At 38.7% G+C, this 27,185-nt stretch overlaps 1 protein-coding gene across 4 annotated transcripts in view; it reads right to left on the reverse strand.

Annotated features, from left to right (window-relative positions):
- NBEA (neurobeachin) overlaps nucleotides 1-27,185 on the reverse strand; it is a 559,686-nt gene that overhangs the window by 383,825 nt on the left and 148,676 nt on the right. For 3 of the 4 annotated variants that reach the window (XM_089512505.1, XM_089512504.1, XM_089512506.1), the window contains exons 25-29: nucleotides 22,979-23,159; nucleotides 20,464-20,594; nucleotides 19,670-19,777; nucleotides 18,080-18,248; nucleotides 14,174-14,269 (exon numbers count right to left, since the gene is read on the reverse strand). In XM_089512505.1, coding sequence (XP_089368631.1) covers nucleotides 14,174-14,269; nucleotides 18,080-18,248; nucleotides 19,670-19,777; nucleotides 20,464-20,594; nucleotides 22,979-23,159 — 685 coding nt within the window. The remainder of the gene's footprint in view (nucleotides 1-14,173; nucleotides 14,270-18,079; nucleotides 18,249-19,669; nucleotides 19,778-20,463; nucleotides 20,595-22,978; nucleotides 23,160-27,185) is intronic. The other variant, XM_089512507.1, reaches the window with a different exon arrangement.

Genomic DNA, 27,185 nt, shown 5'->3' on the forward strand with positions numbered 1-27,185 from the left:
CCATAAAACTCTCTAGGGCTTCCTGGAACTTTTTGGGTTCCATCAGCCTTCGAGGGAGGATCAGTTTAATGGATCCTCCACCCTTGAGGGGGATGTGGGTAGTGGCTTTTAGGCCTAGCTTGACCAGGAAGTGGTCCATCTATGACAGGGCAGTGGTATTAATAACCTCTGCCTACGGGCTTTCCTGTTCCATACAGAAGACTACATCGAGTATGTTACCCGCACAATGTGTTGGACCCGAGACTAATTGGGACAGGCCCATGGCTGTCATGGAAGTCATGAACTCTCAAGCTGCCCCTGTAAGATCTAATGAGCCAGCCTCGAAGGGGATGTTGAGGTCCCCCAAAACAAGAAGTCTGGGGGGACTCTAACACCAGCTCCGAGACTAGCTGTGTCAGCTCGGCCAGGGAGTCTGTTAGATTACGAGTTGGACTGTAGAGCAACAGAATCCCCAGACTGTCCCTAGCCTTCAGGATCAGGTAAACACACTCAATGTGATCTGTCTTCCAGACAGGTCTCCTGGTCAAAGTGATGGCATTCTTGTAGACCAAGGCCACTCCCTCCCCTCGCCCACTTTCCCTAACCTGCTCCTGGACCGCATACCCGGCAGGGAGGGTTACACTACTGTCCTTTCCCAGCCAGGTTTCAGTAAAGCAGGCCAGGTCGGTATTCTCCTCTTATAGCAAATCATAGATGACATGATATTTGTTCTTTACCGACCTGGCATTACATAAGAGCAAGGTAAGGGTCTGTGGTATGGTTAAAAATTTCTTTCCTAAACTCTTATACTCTCTACAATGTGTTTCAGGTTCATGAAGCCAAAGGTTTGCTGTAAGACCAAAGATACATTAAATACCTTCTAAATACAGGTGCATAGTTAGTTTTTATTTTTATTTTTCGGGCTATGTGGTCATGTTCTAGCAGAGTTTCACCAGCATCTGTGGCTGGCATCTTTGGAGAATGCTTGCCTGGAAAGAATTTGGGTATATATATTGTGTGACCTGGAAAGGCAGGAGTGATTTGCATTCTGTTACTAATGGCAGGCCTTAGGGTGGGAGGGTATGGAAAAGAGGATTAGTGTCTGCTTGATTAGTGCTCATTGTCTGCTGGGAAACCCTTGACCCTGGGGCTCGCAGATGCGTTCGCAGACCCCATTTCTTGGAAGATGAACTGAAGCACCTGGACTGGGCTCTACAGGCTAATGGTTATTCCAGCTCAGACATCAGAAGGGCTGCCAGGCCCAGGAAAACCCAGAGAAGTGAAGACAAGCAACCACCCAAAGGGAAGGTATTTATATCATACATCAAAGGAGTCACAGAAAGAATAGGCAAAGTGGTGAGGAAGCAGAACCTTCAAATGGTTTACAAAGCAACAAAGAAAATCCAGCAAATGCTTCACTCAGCCAAGGACCAGAGAGATCCTCTCACAGCTGCAGGAGTTTACCACATACCATGCATCTGCCGACAAATCTACATAGGGACCACCAAACGCAGTGTGCAAACAAGAATCAAGGAACACGAGAGACACTGCAGACTGGACCAGCTAGAAAAATCAGCAGTAGCAGAACATGCCACAAACCATCCTGGGCATAAAATACTGTTTGAAAACACCAAAGTTCTGGACCATGCCAACCACTACCATGTCAGGATGCACAGGGAAGCCACTGAAATCCACAAACACCTGGACAATTTCAACAAGAAAGAGGAAACCCTTAAAGTAAACAAGGTATGGCTACCAGTCCTGAAAGATAGCAAGATAAAGTCTCAACAAATGCAAATGAGAACTCTATCAGGGTCAGGGGTTTCCCAGCAGACAATGAACACTAATCAAGCAGACATTAATCCTCTTGTGCAGACCCTCACACCCTGAGGACTGCCATTAGCAACAAACAATATACATGCAAATCACTCCTGCTTTTCCAGGTAACACAATATATATAGCCAACTACTTTCCAGGCAAACATTCTCTGTAGATGCTAGCCACAGATGCTGGCGAAACGTCAGGAAGAAACTGCTAGAACATGGCCACATAGCCCGAAAAACCCACAAAAAAACTATAGATTGTAATTCTGTTTCAATCCAATTCAGAATCCAGAGCTACAATCCTGAGTAATTCCTTTCTAATCCAAAAGAAGCCAACAATTCCCAAATGGGTCACTTAGGCCCGAAATAGATGGGCCAAATAAAGCAGTTTCCAGCTGCTTTGGGGGAGTGGCGTTTACATGACGCACAGAGGAGGCTGCACCGATGCAGAAAGAGCAAGCCCAAAATAGAACAGATTAAATCCGCTCCTGCTGGTGGCCTATTTGGGACCATGGCAGCAGCCTGCTTCAGGAGTAGGTCATCCTGTTGCCATGGTCCTGGCACAATCACCACCACAGTCCGTCTGCTTCAGCCCTTATATTCCTTATTCAAAACATCTGCTGTCCCACAAAATTTATCCTAGATTTTAGGAATAATATTATTTGCTGTGTTAGTTTTTAAACTAATCATTATTATTTAATTCTTATCCTACAGGAATTTGTCTAATTCCCTTTTACTCATGCTACACTAGGTGCTTCATGGATCACTCTCAAGGCAACAGATCACTCTCAATTGCAACATGATTCCATTAATGTGAAAGGACTTACAGAAAAATTATTCAAAATATGATAAATCCTCAATCAAGATACAGTGCACCCTTGTTTTATGTGGGAGATCCATTCTGCACCCCCATAAAACAAAAAGCGCATAAAACAAAAAGCGCTTGAGCCTCATTATAAGTATTACAAGTATGCTCAAGCCCCATTACGGTGGCGGCGTGTGCCATTGTTTCTCCTGGCGCATGGCACCGGAAGAAGCAACACTACTTTTATCGTATCCTGAAAGCAGCGTATAATGCGCCCGTGTATGACGCGGGCGCACTGTATAGGAAAAAGCTCTGCATAATTAGGGCAATTGCAATTGATCCTCCAGTTGTGTGCATTTTTGAAGGAATTCTGACAAGGTAGGCAGAGACTTACTACAAAACTAAGTGTGCCTCTAACAGAGAGCCAGTGTGGCTTGAATGCTGGATTATGACTTTGGAAACCAGGGTTTAAATCGTCATTTACCCATGGAAACCCATCAGCTTATTTTGGACATGTCACACTCTCTGAGCCTCAAAGGAAGGCAAAGGCAACCCCTCTTCTGAATAAATCTTGACAAGAAAACCTTGTGATAAGTTCACCTTAGAGTTATCATAAGTCAAATTGACTTGAAGGCACACAACATTTCTTTTTTTCTAGGTTCCAACATTTCTTTTATGACCAGGATTTCAAATTCCAGAAGCATGCGTGAGAAACTGATATTTCATATGTTACACAAGCGAAGGATGAAGTTCTCAAGATAGCTCTCTTCTGACTTCTAAAGTAAGTAGAGTCACAAAAGGCTCTCCCTTATGGCAACTGTACTCACAGTATGTTTTCCACAGTATGTTTTCCACTGGAGGTCTAGAGTCAGGTAAAAAAAAATTCAGTAGGAAAAGATATTTTTTTAGGATCTGGGAAGTGTCTAGCAACTCTCCCATTTCCCTACAAGAACAGGGAAATGCAAACATTCTCCAGGTTTTGTTTTTGTTTTTTTAAATGAATATTCAAATCAAATTTTCATAAAAAAATTATTTGTAAACATTCAGATGCAATACTGGCAAAGGTTTCTTTCACTTTGAGATGAAGAACAGAATGGATATGCCTGTGTTCTGTAACTTGTAAAGAACAATGAAAGAAACCATGTTCCCATATTACTTAGCAATTTCAAACCTCTCCAGTCTGGACTCCTAAAATGAATTAAAATAAATTCTTATTTTGAAAGCTTAGCCAATTCTAGATCCAAAACTGTATTATTATTTTTTTTAAAAAAAAAAGGTTTTACAAAGAAAATGAGCTCTAGTTATAGGCAGTGCACCAACTGCCATACAATAAAAAGTAGCTAAAAATGAAAGTGAAGGACCTATGTTAACATAGCAACCCCATGAATTTCATTAGATTTTTCTTAATCAAGGGATACCCAGAGGTAATTTTTCAATTCCTTCTTCTGAAATACAGCCTACAGCACCTGGTATTCATTGGCAGCTCCCATCCAAGTACTAATCAGGGCTGACACTGCTTAGCTTCCAAGATTAAACAGGATCTGATGCCTTTAAGGTATTTAGACCCAAAAATCAAAGTTAGACCTAGCAAAAATATTTTTAACAACAAATACAATAACAGAAGAATACAACTATAATTGCAAATTTAAAGAGATTTTTGACAGTATATTATTTTTAGCTTTATTTCAAGGCTATTCTGAAAACAGAGAAAGAGACGAATACAACAGGCAAATAAAAGAAAGTATTTACAATAAACTCTCATCATGGTTAGCATCCTCTACTTAAGTCAGAGGTAGGCTACCCCTGACTTTGAACAATGTTTTCAAAACTGTCAGTTTATTATCACCTGTAAAAAAAATCCTGAAATTATAAACACATATATCACTTAAATTTTAAAAATCATTACAATGTACTTTGCACGTCAATGTTCTCAAACAATTATCTACATCTTGCAAATACAAGATTGCTACATCTAAATATAGTGCACAAAATGGCCAGTTTATCCTGCAACAGAAACCAGGTCAAAACCATTATGAGGTTTATGCAGCACCAGCAATATGCCAGGCAATGAATCCAGAAGAAATATGCAAACTACATCATGAGATGGGGGATTGGGAATGCAGAGACTAAATGTTCATTGAAGACAAGATGTGGGAGTTGTGTGATGGAGGAAATAAGGAGACCTTAATGGTAAAAAGAAACCAAAATATTTGAAGAGGGTTAAAAATCTGGCTAAGAGAGTCAATTTGAGGAGGAAGATACGATGATGAATCTAAGAAGATGACAGTTTCAGGAATAGGAACTGTCATCGTGCCAGATGGCACAAAATCAAAAGGTAGCACAGAAACAATACATGGGTTTGTATTTAAGGGAAGGAGCATAAGGACAAAGAAGAGAGGGGAGATATAAGTGAAAAGTTAATGAGATACTTGAAACTGATCCTACTTTACAGGAAGCTGGATTTTGGAACTCTCTCCCCCCCCCCCCCCCATTTGAAATAATTGGTGAGTTTATGAGAAAAGGAGGTGTTTGCTGAGTAAAAGACTTGATGTTTTATAGTCCATAACCAGAGGGTAGACTGAAGATATTGGCACAAATTTCAAAATTTGGTAGGTATATGGCTTCTCCACAATGCATTCTTGTAAAAGAAAATGGCTCGGAGATCAGTGTTGTAATTAATCTTAAATTTGCTGGGAAATAGGTGATTGCTCCAAGTCTACACTCTCTTGGATGTATTTCAGCTGAAGAGCTTGGAAAAAGTAATAGATTTCCAAATCACTGCTGCTGGCTGGAGGCCTCCCAGGTGTAAAACACATACTTCAGAAGTGGTGAAATGGCCAAAAGTAATAATCATCCTACTTTTTCCAAGATCACCAGCATCCCTCCCATTTTAATCTTGTCTAGATACATTTTTGTTACTTCAGATTCAACTATTATTCTCCATCACTGGTTCACAACAGAGCCTACTACTCAATTACTGGACAACAAAGGATAGAAATCAGTGTTATCAATACATTTTGATAACTCATACTAAACTTCTGGACAATCTCTCCTAGATGTTTTTCATTGCTATAAACAAAGGGGAAATTAATAATCTCTGAAGAAAACTACTACATAGGAGATATTTCCTGCCAGTGAGATCAACAATTTATTCTTTAAGGTTCTAAAAAGAAATACTTTGATAAAGCACTGTCCTTCCTATTCCTTTCACAATTCATAGCATATCTAGCCAAAGCTGAAACCCTATTATGTCAAAAATCACTAAGAAATCCATGAAACTCATCAGGGTTACAACATCTGTTCTCTCTGCCTCCTACCTGGCACAGATGCCTGAGTGCAGCAAGACTCCTAAGCAATTTCTGTCCCATAACAAGGCAGAAGCCAACCTGGCACTGGTGAGAGTACGTCACCTAAAAATATCTGCATTTATACAATAAGCACATCATCAGATCACACCATGAAAAATAAGAGATATTTCTTTATATGTAGACAATCTGCAATTAATCACTGATATAAATTATTCTGATGCTCTTTATGCTTTTTATTTTTGTGGTTTATTCCCAATTTAATCCAATCCAAGATACAATCAGTCCCCCATATCCATGGATTTTTTTATCCACAGATTCAACCATTCACAGCTTGAAAATATCCAAAAATATATATAAATTCTTAAAAGCAAACCTTAATTTTGCCATTTGATATAAGGGACACCATTTTACTATGCCACTGTCTTTAACGGGACTTGAACATCCACAAATTTTGGTATCCACAGGGATTCTGGAACCAAGCCCCAGCAGATCCCAAGGGCCCTCTCTACTATTGATTACCTAGCTACTGCCACTGGTAACTAGTGGCATTTTAAAGTTAGGTATCTTGGCATGCCAATTCTTGCTAACTGCTTGTTTGCATGCTTCCTGTTTGTTTTTCCACCTTCCTTTCTTTTCCTTATCATCCTAACCTAATTTTTCTCTTTTCTTTCTCTCCTCCATTAGACCATGTATTAGACATGTATAATGCATGTATACTATGCACCAGTATTTGTAAATAACACTACCTTTATATCTTTTACAAAGACAACTATGCTATTTCTTTTCTCCACTAAAACTTGTGGTTGTTCAGCTTCTGCCTTGACATTTGATTACTCTGCTTGAGAGATTCAACCCCATCACTCACCTTTCACAAGAAAGTAATCAATTTCTGTGTGTTTCCAAGTCGTTTCCCACTTATGGTGACCCTAAGACAGGGTCTTCTTGGCAAGATTTGTTTAGAGAGGGGGTTGCCTTTGCCTTCCTCTGAGGCTGACAGAGCGTGACTTGCTCAAGGTCACCCGGAGGGTTTCCAGGGCTGAGTGGGAATTTGAACTCTGGTTTCCAGAGTCATAGTTCAACACTCAAACCACTACACCATGCTGGTTCTCATGGTAATCCATTAGGACATGCTTATTCAGAACCAAAGCTCTATGCTTTACTACTGTATGATGTGCTCTATGATTTCAAAATACACAGTCCTACACTTCTAACCATTCATTAGTAGGAATGATTCCTTCAGATAATTTTGTACTTACTTCTGTTTTCTACTGTACAAAATGGAGAGCTTTCCATACTGAATTTTTCAAATTATTGTTGAACCACAGATTTTCATAAACACACAAACTTGATGATCTGATTCCATGATCTTATATCTATTTCACTAATATCTACATTCTATATATAAATTCTACTGTTGCTGTCTACCAAGAACCTTAGGGAGTGTATGGGCCAATACTCACAAAAACAGTAACAAAGTGTCTACAGATACAGATAGTAGCTGTGGGGGTCAATTTAACCTCACAGATTCCAAGATGAAATAATCCACAGTGCTACTGTCTAGTACAAAAATTCTGTGGTACAACAGTAACCAATGGAAGTAATTATGGTTTCTTAAAAAGCATTTTCTTTGCAAATGTAAGGTGTGTGTTGCCAAATTTTGTACTAGCATATTTTTTTAACACCCCAAATTGGTCAGTACTTCAAAAGTAGCCAGGAAAACATTTAACCTATGGTATGTTCATTGCTTACAATCAATCTGTAACACCCTTTTTCATGCTGGTGATCTTCAGATGTTTTAGAATACAATTATCACCATCCCTGACCACTGATAATGCTGGATGGAGCTGGTGGAAACTGCAGTCCAAATCATCTGGAAAACACAGTGTCCAGGAAGGATGGTATACAGGACCTCATTGCACATTTTTGATAATATAAGTAGTCTAGGCAGTAAGAGTTCAGCTTCCAGAAGGGTAAAATGTATAACTATGGAATTCAGTGGACAGTGAAGAAAGCTGATAGGAAAAGAAAGAATAATCTGAATTGTGGTGCTGAAGGAAAGTTCTATGAATGCCCTGGACTGTCAAAAAGACCAATAAATGTGTCCTAGAGCAAATCAGGCATAAACTCTCCCTAGAAGTCAAGATGACTAAACTGAGACTGTCATACTGTGGACATATCATGAGAAGATAAGATTCACTAGAAAAGACAATAATGCTGGGAAAAGTAGAATACATTAGGAATAGAGGAATACTGGATTGCAGGTGGATATATTCAATCAAAGAATTGAGTATGTTAGCAGAATGTTGATGACAAGGAGGTGTGGAAGTCTCTCATTCATAGGGTTGGCATAAGTCAAAGTCGACACCAACAAACAACAGATTCAGGTTTGGCTTTTTTAAAAAACAAACAAAAAACAAAGGCTAGATGGTCACCTGTTGGGAGTGATTGATTGTGCATTTCTACATGGCAGGGAGTGGACTGAATGGCAATTGTGATCTCTTTCAACTCTATGATTCTATGATTCTAGGTCGAAAGGAATCTTGTAGCACCTTTGAGATAACTGGGGAATAGAAGCTGGTAGGATAAGCTTTCACAGACTTAAACATAGTTCATCAAATGGAGTGAAGTGTCTAGGAACAGATTTTTATAGACATGAATGAGCAGGCTGTAGGTGTGACTAGCACTAGAAATGAAAACATTGTGGGTGTGGTGATGAAGTGACAAGTTCAGTTTAAACTATGGTTGTTGGGGGACAAAGGAAGGAAGAAAGGTGTTGCTTAAAGCCAAGACAACCATATGAATAGTGGAGGGAGTTACTGGAATATGGAATGATACTGGCCAATTCATCACATCTTCTTTCTGGTTGCCAACCAGCATCACACTACATTCCAATAACATCCACTACCATTCATATGTTCTTCTACTCACCTTGGCTTTAAACAACATCTTTCCTTATACATTTTTCAGATAGCACAAAGTTCATCACTATCAGTAAGCATTCAAAGCCTGGCAGAAGTTTTCTCTTCATCATCAACCATTTTGACTACTGCCAATGATTTAGAGTAATATTGACATTTCACTTCATGTTGTTTGTAATTTTTCTAAATATGCTTTTATTGCATTTCTTAACTTACATCCCTGCAGACAAAGAAGCATATTTCTATATACAATAAATAAAATAGAATGGTAAATGCAGGATCAGTACCCCTGGAGTCTTCATCAATTCGGTTGGTCAATTCCTTGGTCAAATCAAATTCTATCTTGATGTGCAAACGTCTCTTCTTCTGGGAAGTTCATGCTATGTTAGGAGCTTTTTGTCTATATCTTCCCTACCCTACCTGGACCTATAATTCTACTTACTTTGGGAGTACAGATTATTTCTTCCAAGGTCTTTGAATTACATACTACCTAGAAACCAGCATCCACTGCTGGAAAATCTTCAGTGACAATATGATTAACTGATGGCACACTGGCAAACTTTTTAGAGATTGAGTGCCCAAATTCAAAGGTGTTCCCACATTGGGTGCTACCTGGTGCTGGGGGGGAAGAGGGTTCCAGGGGTGGGACTTCCAAGAACGGGACTTCCCCAGAGACAGTTGAAGGTCCGGGAGGGCTGGGGAAGAAGAGGGTGCACACCTGCCCCCTGCCTTCCCATCTCTCCGTGTGTCCCCTGTTGGGGCATAGAGAGACGAGCTGTGTCTCTTATGACTACACACAAAGTTGATACATGTAGGCAGGACGCCAAGAAGGTCTGCGAAGAGCGAAGGTTCTGTGAAGCCTCTAAGCTGCACAGCAAAATTCCTCCCACACACAGGCTGTAGCCTTGAGCTCCCAGAGTGAGGAAATGAATTTCCGGACAGCGAGACTTCACTCAACATGAGGGCTTCTAATTTTTGTTGCAAGCTATTTACAAAGATTGCACTGAGTCTCAGACAGCCGTCTTGAATACTCATTACTAAACAGTCCAACAAAGCGCTTCAGCAACCACCCACCATAACAACCCAACAACGTAGATAGTCACCTTCTCCCTTATATAGGTGGTCTTCCTGGAAGTCATGTGACAGTCATGTCACCAATGAAACCTGGCTGGTTTCAATCAAGTACCTGTTGCATCAGAATACTAGCCATGATGCACTGCTGGCTGACTTTACCTACTGTGCATGTTGCATTAGACTTCTCATGATGCACAGCTCACCAAATGCTGACTCATGCACCTGCCACTTGAACTCTAGTAACCTCTGTTCCAGTTACACAAAGTAGCCACATCCATGTCATTTTCAGACCAGTATGCCACATGGTCCTGACACATACATTCCATCCCAAGCTTTTAGGTGTCTCCAGGGAGGCCTGTTCCTCCTCCCCCCCCCACCCTCCCAGGCCATCAGCTGCCTCCCTGGAAACAGCTAAAGGCCCGGGATGTGGGGGGGGTGCACACAGAGAGATGCGAAGGCAGGGAGTGTGCCTATTCCTCCTCTTCCCTACCCTCCCAGGCCTTTAGCTGTCTCTGGAGACACACCTGCCCGTCTCTCCTTGTGCCTTCATGAATGGCTTTGCGTGCCATAGGTTCACCACCACAGCACTATACAGTGCACCCACGTCATATGCGGGTGCGCCTTACGCGACTTCCAGCATATGCTGAAAGCCGTGCCGGAAAGAGTAATGGTGTGTGCACCCATGGTGCATGCCGCCACAGGCACAAGGCCCATTGTCTTTAATGGGGCTTGAGCATATGCAGAATTTTCCTTATGGGGGGGGGGGGGAATGGATCCCCAGCATACGGGAAGGGACCACTGTACTATGGGAAAGGAAAAACTGAAATATGCTACATGAAACCACTGGTCTGACTCATAGAATTTATTCTGACCATCTGTGGCTTTCTAAGATCTCTGACTGTAATATTTCCCAGTTCTATTACCTGAATATATTCTATCTGTAGGTACTGGGAATTAAAGGGATTGTAGCCAGGTCCTTCTGCATGCAAAGGATGTACTCCAATTAAGGACATGAAAAATTATCGCAAAATTATTCTTGTGATGACACCAACTCTCTTGGCATGCCATCTGAAAGTCACTGACCTCCATAAGATTTCTTGCCTCCAGAGCAAAAATGGTACAACGAGAGTTCTTTTGTTTAGATTTCAGAAACCTGCATGTCTGTGTAAAACGCTCCCCTTTGTGAAATACAACAAGTGTGCACACTGTTGTTGTTGTGTGCCTTCAAGTCATTTCTGACTTATGGGGACTCTAAGATGAAATGCACAGACATAAACACATCAAACACAGACGGATTGGCCGAATGAGCAAAATGACACATACCATTGAATGCTTTTAATTTTTCGAAGTCAATGCAACTCAACAGCAGCTGTCATAGTTTTGTGCAATTTGTACAAAAATTATTGTTGCAAATGCAAGGATTCTTGTCAATACTGATAGAAAGTATTTTGTGCACAAGAATTAGGTACATAAAACATTTAGTTTGCTAGCCCTGATGCATAGCCATCCCTCATAGCCCAAGTAATTACAGTTTCACCAAACTATCTGGGTAGTTTGCTTTCAATCCAGGGTAACTCACATATCTGCAGCAACATTTTTCTATTCAGTTCTAAAATGCCTCTATGATCCTTCTTGATTATCCACTTTTGAAAGGAAATTTAGGAATTAATGATCTAGAAATGTGATCCATTGGCAATTCCATTTTTTAAAAGATGAACTTTATAAAAAAATCAAATTTTAAGTACAATAAGTGAATCTATTTACTGTGAATGGAGCTAATGTCACCCTTCACATCTATATAGAATATTTCATCTTGACATCATTCTTAAACAGGCCAATTAGAAATCTTGACAATTAGAAAATAGACAGTCAGGAAGTTGAATATCTTTGTTTTACTGGGAAAAACTAGAAGAAATTTTCCTTATCCTACTTAGCTTCTTATCCAGGCATTTCTCCTCTTCTTCCCTATCTTTCTGTTTGATGATACTTTCTGCTTTGTTTCCCTGTACCAGTGATGGTGAAGCTTTTAGGGACCAAGTGCCCAAACTATAACTTGTTGTGACACCAGGTGCCTGTTCCTCCTCCTCCTCCCTCCGCACCCTCCTGGGCCTTCAGCCGCAGGAAGATGGGAACAGTATTTTCAGAAACTCTCTCTTGCACTACCTGGTAATCAATATCAGGGAATCCTGTAGCACTTTTGAGACTATCTGAAAGAAATCCTATCATACGTTGCTGTGGATACCATCACTGGAGTCTACAGAAACATACGCTAGATATTTCTTTATCTAATTCTTTCTCTCACTATTCAAGGCATTATACCTTTACCATTTTTATTGCTGGAAAAGTCTAATATGGTTATGACCCTGTCAGTATCAGCCAAGATACCTTGGGGACAATCCAGAGTATACTGGTCTTGTAGCTTCCCCAACCTGCCCCCATTATCTGGCCTTCCATTCCTACACTATAGCTCAAGGGTAGGCAACCTTTTTGAGCCGGGGGCCGGGTTGCTGTCCCTCAGACAACTGGGGGGCCGAAGCCTGGGAGGGTGGAGCTTCCACCTCCAGGGACAGGGCCACGTGCCGGGGTGGAGCCTCCACCCTCTGTGGGCGGAGCTTCCACCCCCGGGGGCAGGCCTTCCACCACCCAGGGGCCAGGCCACCTCCTCTTTGCCGGCCCCTGACGGGGCCCCAGGCCCTGTCAGATGCCGGGAAAGAGCCGGCGGGGACCGCCAGCGCTGGAGGCCTCCCCCTCTTTGCCGGCCCCTGACGCCAGAGGCCTGCTGCCGCCGCCGGAGCCCTCCTGGAGGACCCCAGCAAAGGCAACGGGCCTCTCAGGGGCCAGCTGCCACCATTGGAGCCCTCCTGGAGGGCCCCTGCGACGGCAACTGGCCTCCCAGGGGCCCGCTGCCACCGTCGGAGACCTCCTGGAGGACCCCAACGAAGGCAACGGGCCTCTGGGAGGCTCGCTGCAGTCGCAGGAAGTTGCCGACCCCTGCTATAGCTGTTATCTGCATCAGCATCCCACTGAACTGCCAGCACATTTCATCATGTCGCAGATCACTCACTTCTAAGGTCACAATGAGGCAACCAGCTGGCCGCAGTGATGGATGCATCAGGCAGCTCAGAAGGATGCCTGTACAGACAGCTGCTGTGCGCAGAAATTAAGGGTTCTGGATCTTCCCAGAAGATCCAGATTAAAAGGTATGCTTTCAAAAACCATTTTAGAGGTGTTATACCCTATTTTAGTGTGAAACATGCCAGACATCATCTGAACAGCTTGCTCTAGAACTGGGGTTTGGGAGGTTCATCGTCCAAACAGCATGATGCCAGAATGAGGTGGGGGAAGGATGGGTCTTTTGGCCCATGTAAACATGTCCTATGTCTTTGAATATCACTATAAAAAAGTACAGCATTTCTTCATTTTCTAAATGCTGAGCCTGTATGCCTTAATAGTACAGATATTTTATTTCTTTGTTTTGAAACGAATGTTTAAACAAAAATATTACATATACGGAAGAATGGAGAGTGAAAAAACATCTGCAGTCTGAACAGGTAGGGAAATTTTAAAATATTATAATAAAGAAAGCTATTCATCTTTTCTTTAAGAGTAAGGTGAGGGAGGCTCTCTTGGTTACATCAAAATTTTAGCTGCCATTTTGCTGAATGGAGCTGTATTTTATAATCTAAAATTCATGCTTCAGTATATAAATCCGCAGTGCAGAAATAATGCTGTTTGACACCACTTTAACTGACATGGCTCAGTGGGATTCTGGGAACTGTACTCTGTTGTGTCACCAGAGCTCCAGATTATTTCTACAATGTGGCTGCAGCCCAAAACAGAAGTAAATTTTAGACTAAAATAATGAAAACACACTATTGTAGGAATGTGACACTAGCTTTCTGTATGCTTAACATTAGGTTTGATCAAAATTTTGGAAAAGCGGCTTACAAATAAACTATATTATTATTATTATTATTATTATTATTATTATTATGTAGTGCTATACCAAGTCAAAAGGATTTTGATGTGATTTTGTTGTTGTTCTTGTGGTTGTTGTTTTGGGGTCTTCTACATTTAACTGCATAGCATATACTTTCATTACTACTGTTCTCTTCTTTAATGAATAAGAGTGTCTCAAAAGGCAGAGAATTTTCATCATAAATCTGACCCAATATTTTCTTGTTTATCAAAAGGTTGTGTTAGGTTTTTTTTAACAAGACATAAATAAGTACACTCAAATAAGTTAGGAGTTTACGTTAATATTACCTTTGTAAAATGAGTGAGTAAAGCTCTGCTCAGGAATTAACTTGGCAAGAAATCCATGGTTCAAACTTGGGTGTGGGATAGATGGTATGACCACAACTGTGGAGAAAATCATGGAGTCAGTGGTGAGCCAGCTACTTTTCGCCTGTGCCTTAGTCCACTGTGGATCCATGACAGATGTCCTATCTCACTGAAACATGCAAACAGGGCACTAACAACATATTTCTCAGAGAGAAATCAACAAATAGGAAAACAACATACCTGCAAGTAATACATAATTGAAACAACATTTATAGGGAAAGACAGGTAAACATACACAGGACAGTCATGGCTGGAATAGTTAAATGAAACTAATAGTTTTCTACTCCAGCATTATGAAATAATTTACAAATGGGAAAACATATTAAATATAAACAAAAGTCAGAAAAGCCATAGTATTTATCTGATTTCTTTGATCAAATGGCAATAATCAAAATTATGATTTATAAGTATGTTTTTATAAAACCACTTTAAATAAAACCACTTTAATGCAGGAATAAATATTCATATATTTACAAGTACAGAGTAAACTATGTTATAAAAGTGAGTTATATGGTTATGATTTAAATATAGGAAACAATATGGTCTAATTTTAAAAAGAACATTAGTATTTTTTAAAAAATCTGTACAACAATACAAACAATATGAAATATTAGTAATTCAAGAAAATAAGGATAAAAAATAAACAGCTCTAAACTGATATATCTATAAATAGACAAGATACACATATGCACAGATACAGATATATGCACACATATCAACATACATTGATTTGACCACAAGTTTCTAAATTTGAAGGATATGGAAACACATGGTACAACCAGAAGTCAATTGAGTAGAACTTTAAAAATATGACTGTTAGGTTAATATGGCAAACAATGCAAAGCAGTTTTAATCCAATACTTGAATAAGTTGAAGCATTTTCAATTTAGCAAATTGGTGATCACACTGCATATTTCTTCATTAGTTAGCCTCTGATGCACTGATTCACATCAAAATACTGTATATACTCGACTATAAGTTGACCTCATGTATAAGTCAAGGGCAGGTTTTGGGGCCAGAATTATGGATTATTTGAAGTTTAAATCGGAGGCTTCAGGTAACACTTCCGAGTGTGTTATGTGTGTATGTGGCAAGAGAGATTCTAATTGAAGCTTTTTGCTTCAGCTTTTTAGCCTCCACTCCACAGACAGCAGTGGCCAGAGGTGGCAGGAGAGGGGCTCTTAAACAAATAGCAATATCCATCAATCACCCAGGACTCTTTCTGCTTGGCTCAAGAGAGAAAGAAACTGCTCTCCTGACTGCATGGGGAAATTTGAAAGAGCTGTTATCACATTACCATACTGCCCCATATATAAGTCAACCTGGGATTTTTTTTTGGGGGGGGGGGTCAATTTTGGGGCAGAAATTGTTCAACTTATAGATAAATATATATGGTATGTATGCATATGGTTTTAAACTGTTTAAATCTTATTACTGTGCTTTTAACTTGCCAACATGTTTACTATGTTTATAGTCTGTTTAAATTGTTTTATTGCCCTAGGTTATTTTAATCTGTTACTATTGATTTTACTTGTGTGCTACCCTGTGGTCTCATTACATAGGAGAGAATAATAACTTTTTAATAAAAACTAAAATAAAATGATGTTTTCCATGTAATTTGCATGTGTTAATTAAACCATCAAATTAAAAAAAATAGCATATCCAAGAAACTATGAAATAGAGTAACTATAAAACTGAGTTACTATATTTTAGATTTTCATAGATCTAGTCATAGAAATTCACGACTGACAATCAAGGATTCTAGAACTTGCAATCAATGCCTTTCTATAGATATTTTAATTTTCAGACCACAGAGAAAGTATTATTTGCCTTACCATAAGAACATCAAAAAACATGTTAAGACACATAAATGCGGTTTTCATTATATTGGTTCTTCTAGCAATCAAGTGAATATTTTTCTATACATGCAACCCGTTTGATGGTATTGAAAACTGAAATAATGATTGCATAACATTACAAAGAAAGTAAGTACAACCCTTATCTTAAAAAGGTTTTAATAAATGCCAAATGAAAGCAAAAGAAAATATGATGGAAGTCAGTGTTAAGATAGCTTGGTTTCACCTCTGACTATTACAGACTGTCATAGAAAACAAAGAAGATGGAGATACCGCACATCTCTGCCATTTTTAAAGCTAACACTGAAATAGTTTAAGGACTTCATGATATAGATTTGGAAGCCATTACCTTCATAGTTTTTGTATTCTTTCCAAAATCTTTACGAATATATTCCAATCATATGATTTAAAGTAGATTCTAAAAACCTTTCCACACTTATTCACAGAATAAGACTCTCAAATGCCATTACCTCACTAACAAAGGCATTAGATTTTCCAGCAATGAAAATCCAGCTAGCTTCACAGGGCCCTAAAATGCAAAATCTTATTTTCTTCTACTACTACTACTACATCATCATCATCTTCAGTTTCACAGTCTATCAGATGTTACCGACTATAATTTTGGGCAATATTACTACTACTGCTACTACTACCACCACTCCCATGATGGAGTCACAGTCAACAGAAAAACTCATGTCTGTGGAAGTCAACTGGTATTTAGCAAACTGGACAGGATATTTTATAGTTTACAGAAGCTTCCTGATAACATACTACAGTCTGCCCTTGCCTTACGCAGGGTATCCATTCCGGACCCCCCTCCCCGCATAAGGCAAAAAGCGTGTATGCTTGAGCCCCATTAGATATAATGGGGCTCATGCATGTTGCGTGGCCGTGCACGTGCGCCATTTGCCCATTTTCACGGCAGCTTCCGCGTAAGCTTGAAGCCGGCTATAGTGAGCCCACATACGGCGCAGGCTCACTGTACTTCATTTGGATTAATAGTACTGGGACAAATATGTACTCAGCATAGGGTCAAGATGATTTTCATATCCTTCATCTTAGATATCCTATTTTACTGCTATCTAATGGCTATCCTATGCTGGGAATGCTGAATATAGTCCATACTGTATGTGCAACCCAATACTAGCAGCTAGACAGGAGTGATACCCCTATTTGTGCATAATGATTTGCTGAGTTCAATAGCTGAGTTGGATAGAGAGGTGGTCAGATGAGGACAAGGAAATTTTCACAGCTCTGGTTATGTCTTGAAAATAATTAAGATTCAATTGACACAGTGCATGTACATCATTACCTATCACTTGTGAAAAGAAACAGGTACTCTACTGTATCTGTGCTAAACTCTGCTTTAGATTTCAGTGAACAGAAGCTTTCTTATTCCCATCTGGTTCTGCCAATCTAGTTCTATATTTTCCACTTCAAAGGCAGAGGCTCTCCAGGGCTGTAGACAAAGGTTATTCCCATGTCCTGTTGTATGACCCCTTTCCCACTTCTCTTTGTTTCAAATGAAGATACCAAATACTGAACCTGGGACTTTGTAAATGCTATGTGTATGCTCTATATTGTGGTTTGGTCTCTCTGGTGAAAAAACACTAGCCTGACAAAGTGATGGAGAAACTGATAAGAATCGTAACACTTATGAGCTGAATTCAAATCCAAAAAGGATTGGAAAATGATTAGCTTGCCTTGGTGGAGAGAAGCAACAGTATAGGAAGGCCCCATATCTGCAGCCAATAGAACCTTTGACAGCTTATGTCCAGTAATCCAAGTCCAAAATCAGAATAATGAAAATGAACAGAAACATAACCAATATTTTCAGTGAATCTAATTTAAAATAAAACACTAGAAAGTCATGAGGGTTAACAAGTGTTAGTTAAATTTGTATCTTATTTCTTTACTCAAACATCTGTAGCTTCAAAAATTAACTGAAACATAAACTGAAAAACAGAGGTACCTGTACTTGTTGGTGAATTTATTTCTTGCCTGATATTTCTACCTGCCTGGCTTCCAGACCTTGCAGTTTCTCGTTGTGGTTCAAGTATATCTCGATACTTGGAAACCATTAATACAGATATGAAGTAAACTACAGCCAGTGCTAAAAATTGTGCCTGTTTGCTGTCGTCCTGTAGGAAAGACAATTGAATATAATTAAATAAATTAAATATGATAAAATATATTTGTCACAATTCTGTCATTTCCAATCTGGATGTAACCAGGTAGATGTAATACTTGCTAGATCAGTTTTTACTTAGTAAGGGATGTAACTGGTGGATCAGTTGAATCTGTGTAAAAGCATTCTTGATCATAGTCACAGCCATGAGCTGAGTATTCAGGAGCAAGGTCAGGTGCAGAAGCACACGAGCCTCCTTAGCTCATTTGATATGGTGGAAATGTACAGTCCAGTCTAAAACACGACTTCTACCTTTTTCCAGTTCAGTTTCTACTGACCAAGAGCATCTCCATATTTTTCTAGAGTAAGCCTCATCTTATTCTCCACCATCACAGAGTTGTCTTCCAAATGTTACTTCATCCAAGCTTTGTGTAACTACCATCCTAGTCACTTCATTGTTCCCAGCACAGTACAAATCACAAATAAAAATATGCACACTAAACAAACAAACAAACAAAATTAATATACTATGTCGAGTTGGGGGGGAGCCATGACATCCACATGTAGATGTAAACGATAAAAGATATTGGAACCACTGCTTTACACTGTTCTAGCCAGGAATGTCCATACTCCCTGGCTTCTCCCCAGAAAGGTCCAACAGGACCAAGGAGAGATAACTTCTGTCATCTCTAAAACCTGTATTTTGTTAGCTATGTGTTGGCACTTGGCATGTACTATTTGCCACTTAGAAAGCTTCACCATAGTATTTGCTATTCCCCGATGCAATTATTGTTCTTGATTGATGTGTTGTCAATAAAATTCTCCTTGTAGAGAGTTGTGTGTTAAAATTGTTACTGATTCCAATTTGCCTAAGACATGGTACTGGCCAGGTTCACCACACCCCTTATTAGCATGTATATTTCATTCATGTGCTCTAAACCACATCTAGAAGAACCAAGAGGAATCTACCAGGAGCACAGAAGTAAGCCCCACAAAGTCTTTTAAATATTTTCCCCCTGAATCTCACATTCATTTCAGGACACAATTATGAGACAAATATTCTCAAGGAAGATCAGCTCAGCCTTAATTCTAATTTTAAAGATAGATTCACGGTGTAGTTTAATAGATTAAAGGAGAGCTTAATAAAGCTATATTAACAGATTAAACAGCAAGTCAAATTTCCAGCATGAGAATTCCCCCCCCCACCAAAAATCATCTATATAAAATTCTTGACCTCACTAATTGTGATCAAGTGTTTATGCATGCTGAATTTCAAAACGCATGAAAGGCATTCTAAGCAAACATAAATATGGCATAATAATTATTTTAAAATAAAAATATACATAGCAGAATGACAAGTATCCTTGATTTTTCAGTGTATATTGAGACACAAAACACACACATTAATATTTTGAGTAACAGAACAGTACTCACCACATCACGAAATACAACTGCTCGCAGGCGATTAATATCAACATCCTGGAGAAGCCTATCAGGGTCTTTAATTGGAGATAAATTGCCAGGAACATTTTCTAGTGGAGTCTAAACACATAACAATTATACAGCTTCAGAAATCTGCACACTCAAAATATCTCTTTAAGATTTTTAACATGATATAAAAATTTTAATGTGATATATATTGCGTTACATTATATTAATCTGATGAAAAAGAGAGGAAACAATTGCTGGACTTAACTCCCTCATATACTGCCATCCTCTTTTCCTTGTGCTTTGTGTCTTTTTAGATTGTAAGTCTGAGAACAGGAAACAGTCAAATTAACATAGTTTTTTGTGGGTTTTTCAGGCTATGTGGCCATGTTCTAGAAGAGTTTCTTCCTGAAGTTTCACCAGCATCTATGGCTGGCATCTTCAGAAAATGCTTGCCTGGAAAGGAGTTGGGTATATATATTGTGTGACCTGGAAAGGCAGGAGTGTTTTGCATGTGTATTGTTCTGTTGCTAATGGCAGGCCTCAGGGTGGGAGAGTATGCAAAGGAGGATTAATGTCTGATTGATTAGTGCTTATTGTCTGCTGGGAAACCCCTGACCCTGGGAGATTTCTCATTTGCATTGGTTGAGTCTTGATCTTGCTATTTTTCAGGACTGGTATACATTTGTATAAAAGTATAATCCAGAGTAACAAATCATCATTATTGAATAACACTGCAATTATCATTAATATATAATCTGCCAGTGTACAGAAGAAATGGACAGGAAATAATATTTTACCTTAGCAGCAGTAGTTGCACTTATGCCCTGAAGGGTCTCCTGAGTTTTACCACTGATTAATGATGATTTGTTTACTCTCTCTCTCTGCCTTTGTCGACACTCCAAACAGTTCCTCACAGCAACACAACATACTAAAAAACAAAACAAAAAATTAGACTAACTCAATATTTGTACATTAATAAAATGAAAAAAGCACCATGAAATTATACTAAATCATAACACCTGTGTTCTTCCACAATAAGTATTTAAAAGTATACTTCTATTTTGGTGCCTATTTATGATCAAGTCGAAGTAAGGATACACCTCTCTCAATCTTGTGTGCTTAGTATCAAAATGTATCAAAAAGAATACTGTTATGCCCTGCCAAGCCATGTTATGCCCTCCCTCCATGTCTTTACAATTTCTAGAATTTTATGTGCAATTCAAAGGCCAGTAATTAGTGCTGCAACATTTATTTTGGATACAAAAGTTCAGAGAGCAGGGTGACCAGATGTTAAAACAGCAAAGGAGGACAGTGGCACACACTTCCTTGGAGTGTGGTGAAGTCTCCTTCTTTGGAGATTTTCAAACAGAAGCTGGATGCCCTTCTGCCAGGAGTGTTTTGATTGTATATTCCTGCATAGGAGGGGGTTAGACTGGATGGCCCTTGTGGTCTCTTCCAACTCTATGATTCTATGACAAGACACAGCCAAAATATAGAATTGTATGACAAAACACAGCCAAAATATAGGACATGCAAGAAAAATTCAGGACATTCCCAAATAAAAGCTAAAACGCTATTATATAAATTAATTTCAATTAGCTTAAATTTTATGTACGCAATCATATTTTTCTGATGAACTTACCTTTGTTAAAATACCATAATAATAATAATAATAATAATAATGATGATGATGATGATGATGTTTATATTTCCCGCCTCTCCCAAGGATCAAGGCAGGATTACATCAATAAAATAATACAATAGTACAAATACAATTGATAAAACACTAATACTGAATTTACCACATTCCTATTAGTTCTCTAAAAAAAACAGTTCATCAGTAGCCAATAATCATAGTTGAGAGTGGAACATCATCATAAGCTCTTATATGGAGTCTAATGGATAAGACCGCCGGAAGAGATCCGTTTTGAGTGCCTGGACATAAGCCTGAAATTTAGGGCATGTCTGGGAAAAGTAGGACTTCTGGTCACTCTGTCTGAGAGTCAATCCTTGCAATATTTAGAAGCCCAGAAATGGCCCTTTTCTGGGCACTTTGAAGAGCTGGTTCCAGTCCCAATTCTAGAGTGCCTAGTGCTATGCCAGATGGTCCAGTGGTCTAGCTTATTATGGACAGAGAAAGAACATAAGGAGTAAATGCCAAAGTGTTGGCATAAGAGCATGGTGATATGGAACATATCCATCATAACATTTAAGAGTGTTTCAGCCGAGTGGCTGAGTAAAAATCTATTGAATATGTATGCATAAAACAGATCTAAGTTTGCAAAAATTTGAGATTGTGCAAGTTCTTTTAGATGTCATCATTACTCTTTGATTGCATTATACCTCACAGCTAAAAATAAATTCACTCCAAAAAAGAAAGAATTTTCACTGTATAATTAAAAATTAAAACAATATAGCCAAGAAACTATTTTCTACCTAAGTTGAACAGTTATACTGGTGTTTTTTTGTTTTTTTGTTTGTTAAATAGTATATTGTGGGAGTGTTGGTAGAAAACTATGTAAAAAGGATTGTTTGATTTGCTGTCAGGACCTTTAAAAAAAACCAACCTTATTTATGTACCTGTTATTCTTTTGCTGGAACAAAGAGTCCATCAATAGCCCAACATATTTGTCCTGCATTGATGACTAAGCTATAATCAAGATTTCCTTCTAACAACTGTGGAATCTTTATATCTCTTAATGCATAACACTTATCTTTCTTTCAATGCAAATTAAAATGGTTCAACTTTTAAACATGCATTAGAATAAAACTTGCTTTCTATCATCCAGCCCTGCTACCAAGTTAAATGTTTATTCTTTTATCATATGCAGTTTAGTGATTAAAAATGATATAAGAAATGAATTATTGTGCAACAGAGATTAACAGTGTTAAACAAATGACTGTTAATTGCCACTAGACAATTAATGATGGTTTGGAAATAAGCAAATATTCTCAGCAATTCCTGGCCTCTCTTTTGGGGGTTTATGGGGAAAAAAAAACATTCCTAAAAGTGGGGCATTACAGAAAAAAAAAATCCTTAACAGAAGCAAATCTCTAGATAAAAACAGTACATTCCACATCAGAACTACTACTGGTTTTAGAAACAATTGTGCTTGTTGAAAATATTTATATCTAGATTTTCATTTTAGACTGTATTTCTGAACATTAGCATGTTAAGGGGAATATGTGACAAAGTTATTTCATCACAGTCAAAACCAGGTCAGATTCCACATGTGTTTTTTTCATTGTGGCCTCATTTCATTGATCTGTAAGTAATTATTTAATGCACTGAGCTGTTCCATGCAAACTTACCAAGCCTTAGGCACTGTCGCATTAAGCCTCCAGAAGACATGTTTTTTTCAGCTTCAATTTCACTAAAATTTAGTGAGCTGGCAAATACTAGTACATCAACCATAGCCATCAGGCGGCTGAGGAAAGTCACTGCTGTCTCTGCTGACATACCCTGAGTTACTTCAATATTCTCCAATTCAGTCTTGAAAAGAAAGTCACTGCATTAGAACTCTAAAAGTATCATACATTTGAATGCATGAATGCACAAATTTTCACTGATTTCCTTTATGCAGGTTGGCTGTGATGAAACTGCAAAGAAACTGAATAGTAACAATATAGTAATGACAATGAGTAGATATGAACTCATAATTGCATGCTATTTATTTGGTAGCATAACATTCCTATGTGAGAAAGTAAATTGATACCATGCCAACAGACTAAATTCATATGGGTGTGTGGGACTGGAGAGAAAGGGTTCACAATTTGGTGTCCACGTAAGCAATCGACATTGAATACCGCAATACTGGAGGCTAAAAAGTTCTCAAAGATCTACTGTATTTTTCTGCATTATTGCGGAAATGAGAGCAGAATACTATCAATAAAGACCCTCCCCCAAATATAGGACAAAGACTTGGTTCTGCCTCTGAGGTACACTGGCAGAAACGTTCTTTGTAATGCCATAACTGACTATACAGTCTGGCATTTAGGCTACGACAGCTCTTACGTGCCTAACAAAGTGGGTGCTAATGCATGGAGCTGTAGGATGTAATACATTTGATAGTCTTTTAGATGTCACAAGACTCTGAATTCATATAGCTCACATACACACACACATTTCATGCAATGACTTTTCAAATTAATTCAAAATGAACAAGTGCATGTGAAATTGCAACAGAATTATTTGGCACTGAAATTTTCCTAAGACATTTGTGCAAATCCTGCCTGTATGAGTGTAATTGCAAAATCAAGCCTTCTTCATATGATCATTTTAAAAAGTGACATGTCACCAATGCCAAAAGTTATATTGGAATTGTATCAGCAAAAATACATTAGATTCACTATATACCTACCATAAACCTAAGAGCAATCCATATAAGGATTTATGCTAAGATTCGTACACACACATACACACACAAAATGACACTGTATCAACCTTACATTCGGGGGTAATCCAGGGGTGTGCAACTGTGGTAGGCTAGGGGGTCTAGGAGGGCCACACCACACTGCATCTTCTCCCGCAATACAAAATCAAATTCTCCCCTCCCCCAAATGTTCTTTGGGAGATATGTTTTGGGCCTTCCTGGGCCATTTAAAGCTCAGGAGATGAGATTTTGACAACAGGAAGTGAGTGGAAATGATTTCTGGTTTATTTTCTGTTTTTAAAAAAGACCATTCCTGGGTCTAAATTGGCCCATGAAGGTAGCACGATGTGGTGGAAATCCGTCCCTTGCCGTCTAGTGGACATTTGGGAGTATTTCAGGAGAAACATTTTTTAATGTTCACACACCCCTGGAGTGCATCTGGGAGCATTCTCGAGCAAATAACCTCTGCAAGACCCTGGGTTTTGACCTATGGGGGACAATAGGAGCCACATAAAGAGCTGGGGGAAGGGCATATGCAGCCAGTGTGTTGCACTTTGTACATCCCTGTTATAATCAAATTGAAATAAATTATATTCAACCCCATTACATCTTACATTTCTTAAGTAAACATTAACTTTAACAAATTTAAAATTAAGTTTGTTACTATGTACATTTCTCACTCATGGCAACCTTAAAGTGATTGTAGCATGAGGTTTTCTTGGCAAGATTTGTTCAGAGGGGGTTCATCTTTGCTCTTCTCTGAAGCTAAGAGAATGTGAATTGCCTAAGATCACTACCAAGTGGGGGTTTGAACCGAGTCATAGTTCAACATTCAAACCACAACACCATGCAGCAAGATTCATTTTCATAGAAAACTTACAAACACTGTCTGGAAACCTCTTGCTGTCTTACATTAATGTAATGTTCTGTTACACCAGTGTAAAGTAGTTTTGGAGTAGTGTGCAGTGACAGTGGAAGGGGGCACAGCAGAAAAAGCTATCTCTATCACCAAAGAAAGCTGTCCTGTAGGCTACTGAACAGACTGGGGAATGCTAAGGCAGTTTTCCCTTCTGGCAGAGATGGACACTAGCACTGGCATATTTTACCCATTGCCACACCACTGCTGCCAATACATTACACTCATCAACAGGGTTATAGCCACTAAAACATGACAGTGAATTGTTCCAATTTCTGACCAATAAAGTAATTAATTTATGTACAAGCCTAGTTTCACATATTAACTAGAGCTGAAACTTTTTTTTAACCTTTTAAAAATTCCCAAAGGTAAAAGAAAGGAAAGAGCCCTCTTTAAGCCCATCTCCCAGAATAACATTTTTCATTTTTATTTTTACTCTTTTTCTTACTCCACTGCTGCATCACTCTGCCTGTATGTGGGTGTAGGTATGTTGTGGTCAGGTATATTTTATCCCTCTATGATCCCAACCAATCAGGGATTGTGTAGGAAACATGATAATAATGTAGCCTATCAAACTACAGTCAATATGACTGAGTAAAAAATAAGCAAACGCTTTACATTTCATGTAAACTGAGAGAGGGTAGATGCTTCTACTCCTGTGGCAACTGCACTGTGTGAAGAACAAGGTTAGGCACTGTTTAAGTGTAGCAGAACACAGTAAGATACAGAGCATCATTGCTTGTCTTCCAGGTGGAGAAAAAAAAAGTGTTTTATAACACAGTAAAGATTGACAAAGGTAAGATTTCATGGACAGTTTCAAAACTGTGTTGAAGAGCATCCTGTTCAGATAAGTGTTCTTAGGCATTATGTGATTATTACTTATTTTTTGATGTTTTTAATTTGTTGCCTGCTTTACTTTAATTTACCCTTTCCTGTATTGTTATGTATTATTTATATGTATTATGCTATTATTTCTTAGATTGTATGCCATGGGCAGGTTTACTTTATCTATTTTATTGTTTGTACAGTATGTACAGCGCTGTGTAAATCTACAGCGCTATATAAATAAAGCATAATAATAATAATATTGGAGATATTAATTCTTTCAGTTTTTCCCCCTCATATTTTTCTTTTATATGGCTGCACTTTCTCAAAAAAAAAAAAAAAAAAAACCCCTTTGGTATTTCCTGTGTATGTGTGTAGGATCACTTTAGCTATATGAGCACAGGCAGTCAGTGGATGCATACACTATTTATAGATATGATCCCTATCTACAGTTTGGACTCTTGCCTTGACCTTTTACCACTATGGATCAACCCACATATATGTGGTTTGCCCCTGCATTCATACAGATAATTTTTGCATTCAGAAATTATGCGGGCTTTTTGAGGAAAGCTTTCTTTGCAAAATCATTTTGTCCCCTTTTTTGGTCTACTATGTTACATCAACCATGCCTTGCATTAACAATATAAAAACTGATATTAGTCTTTTCCAGTTCAGCTAACTGTCAATAGTTACAACTAGTTTATCTTAACTTTTAACATTTTTTAATCTTTATTTTTATTGCCAAGTTACAGCAAATATAGATCTCTTCAGTTTCACTTTGACATATTGTACATGTTACAGTAATATTACATATTACATATATACAAGAAGTCACTAAAATAAATTTTAATAGTATTTTACTCAGACTTTTTGGCTTCCTGTAGTCTCTCTGTCTTGTGCAGACTTGGGTTTTATTCTAATCCACTTCTGTTCCTTTTTATGTGTTTATACATGTCTAGGGTATTCAGGGTGGTTAAAGAGCTAACCCAACTGCCTCCCACTCTGAACCCATTATTAGAACCATCTAGAGCCTGCTGTGATGCTTTTAATGATATTTTCGCGGATAAAATCTCTCAGATAAAGGCTGATTTGGACATGGACATTGTAAAAGAATCAGTAAGAAAGGTGCCCAGTGACTCCATGGACTCAGTTATACTGGATCATTTTGATAAGTGGACAAATTCCTTGGAAATGTAAGGAGGATGACGTGTTCTCTCGATCCTTGCCCATCGTGGTTGACTATTCGGGGGGGGGGGGGATGTGATGAAAACTTTTTTACATCTCATAATTAACACATCCCTTAAAGAGAGAATATTCCCATCAGAATTGAAACAAGCGATAGTTAAACCGCTATTAAAAAAAACCTCTTTAGGTTCCCTAATAAGAAATAATTATAGACCGGTCT

The sequence above is a fragment of the Sceloporus occidentalis genome, unplaced genomic scaffold (genome assembly GCF_023333645.1).
Source record: "Sceloporus occidentalis isolate IW3139 unplaced genomic scaffold, rSceOcc1.0.p SCAF_2, whole genome shotgun sequence".
NCBI lineage: Eukaryota > Metazoa > Chordata > Lepidosauria > Squamata > Phrynosomatidae > Sceloporus > Sceloporus occidentalis.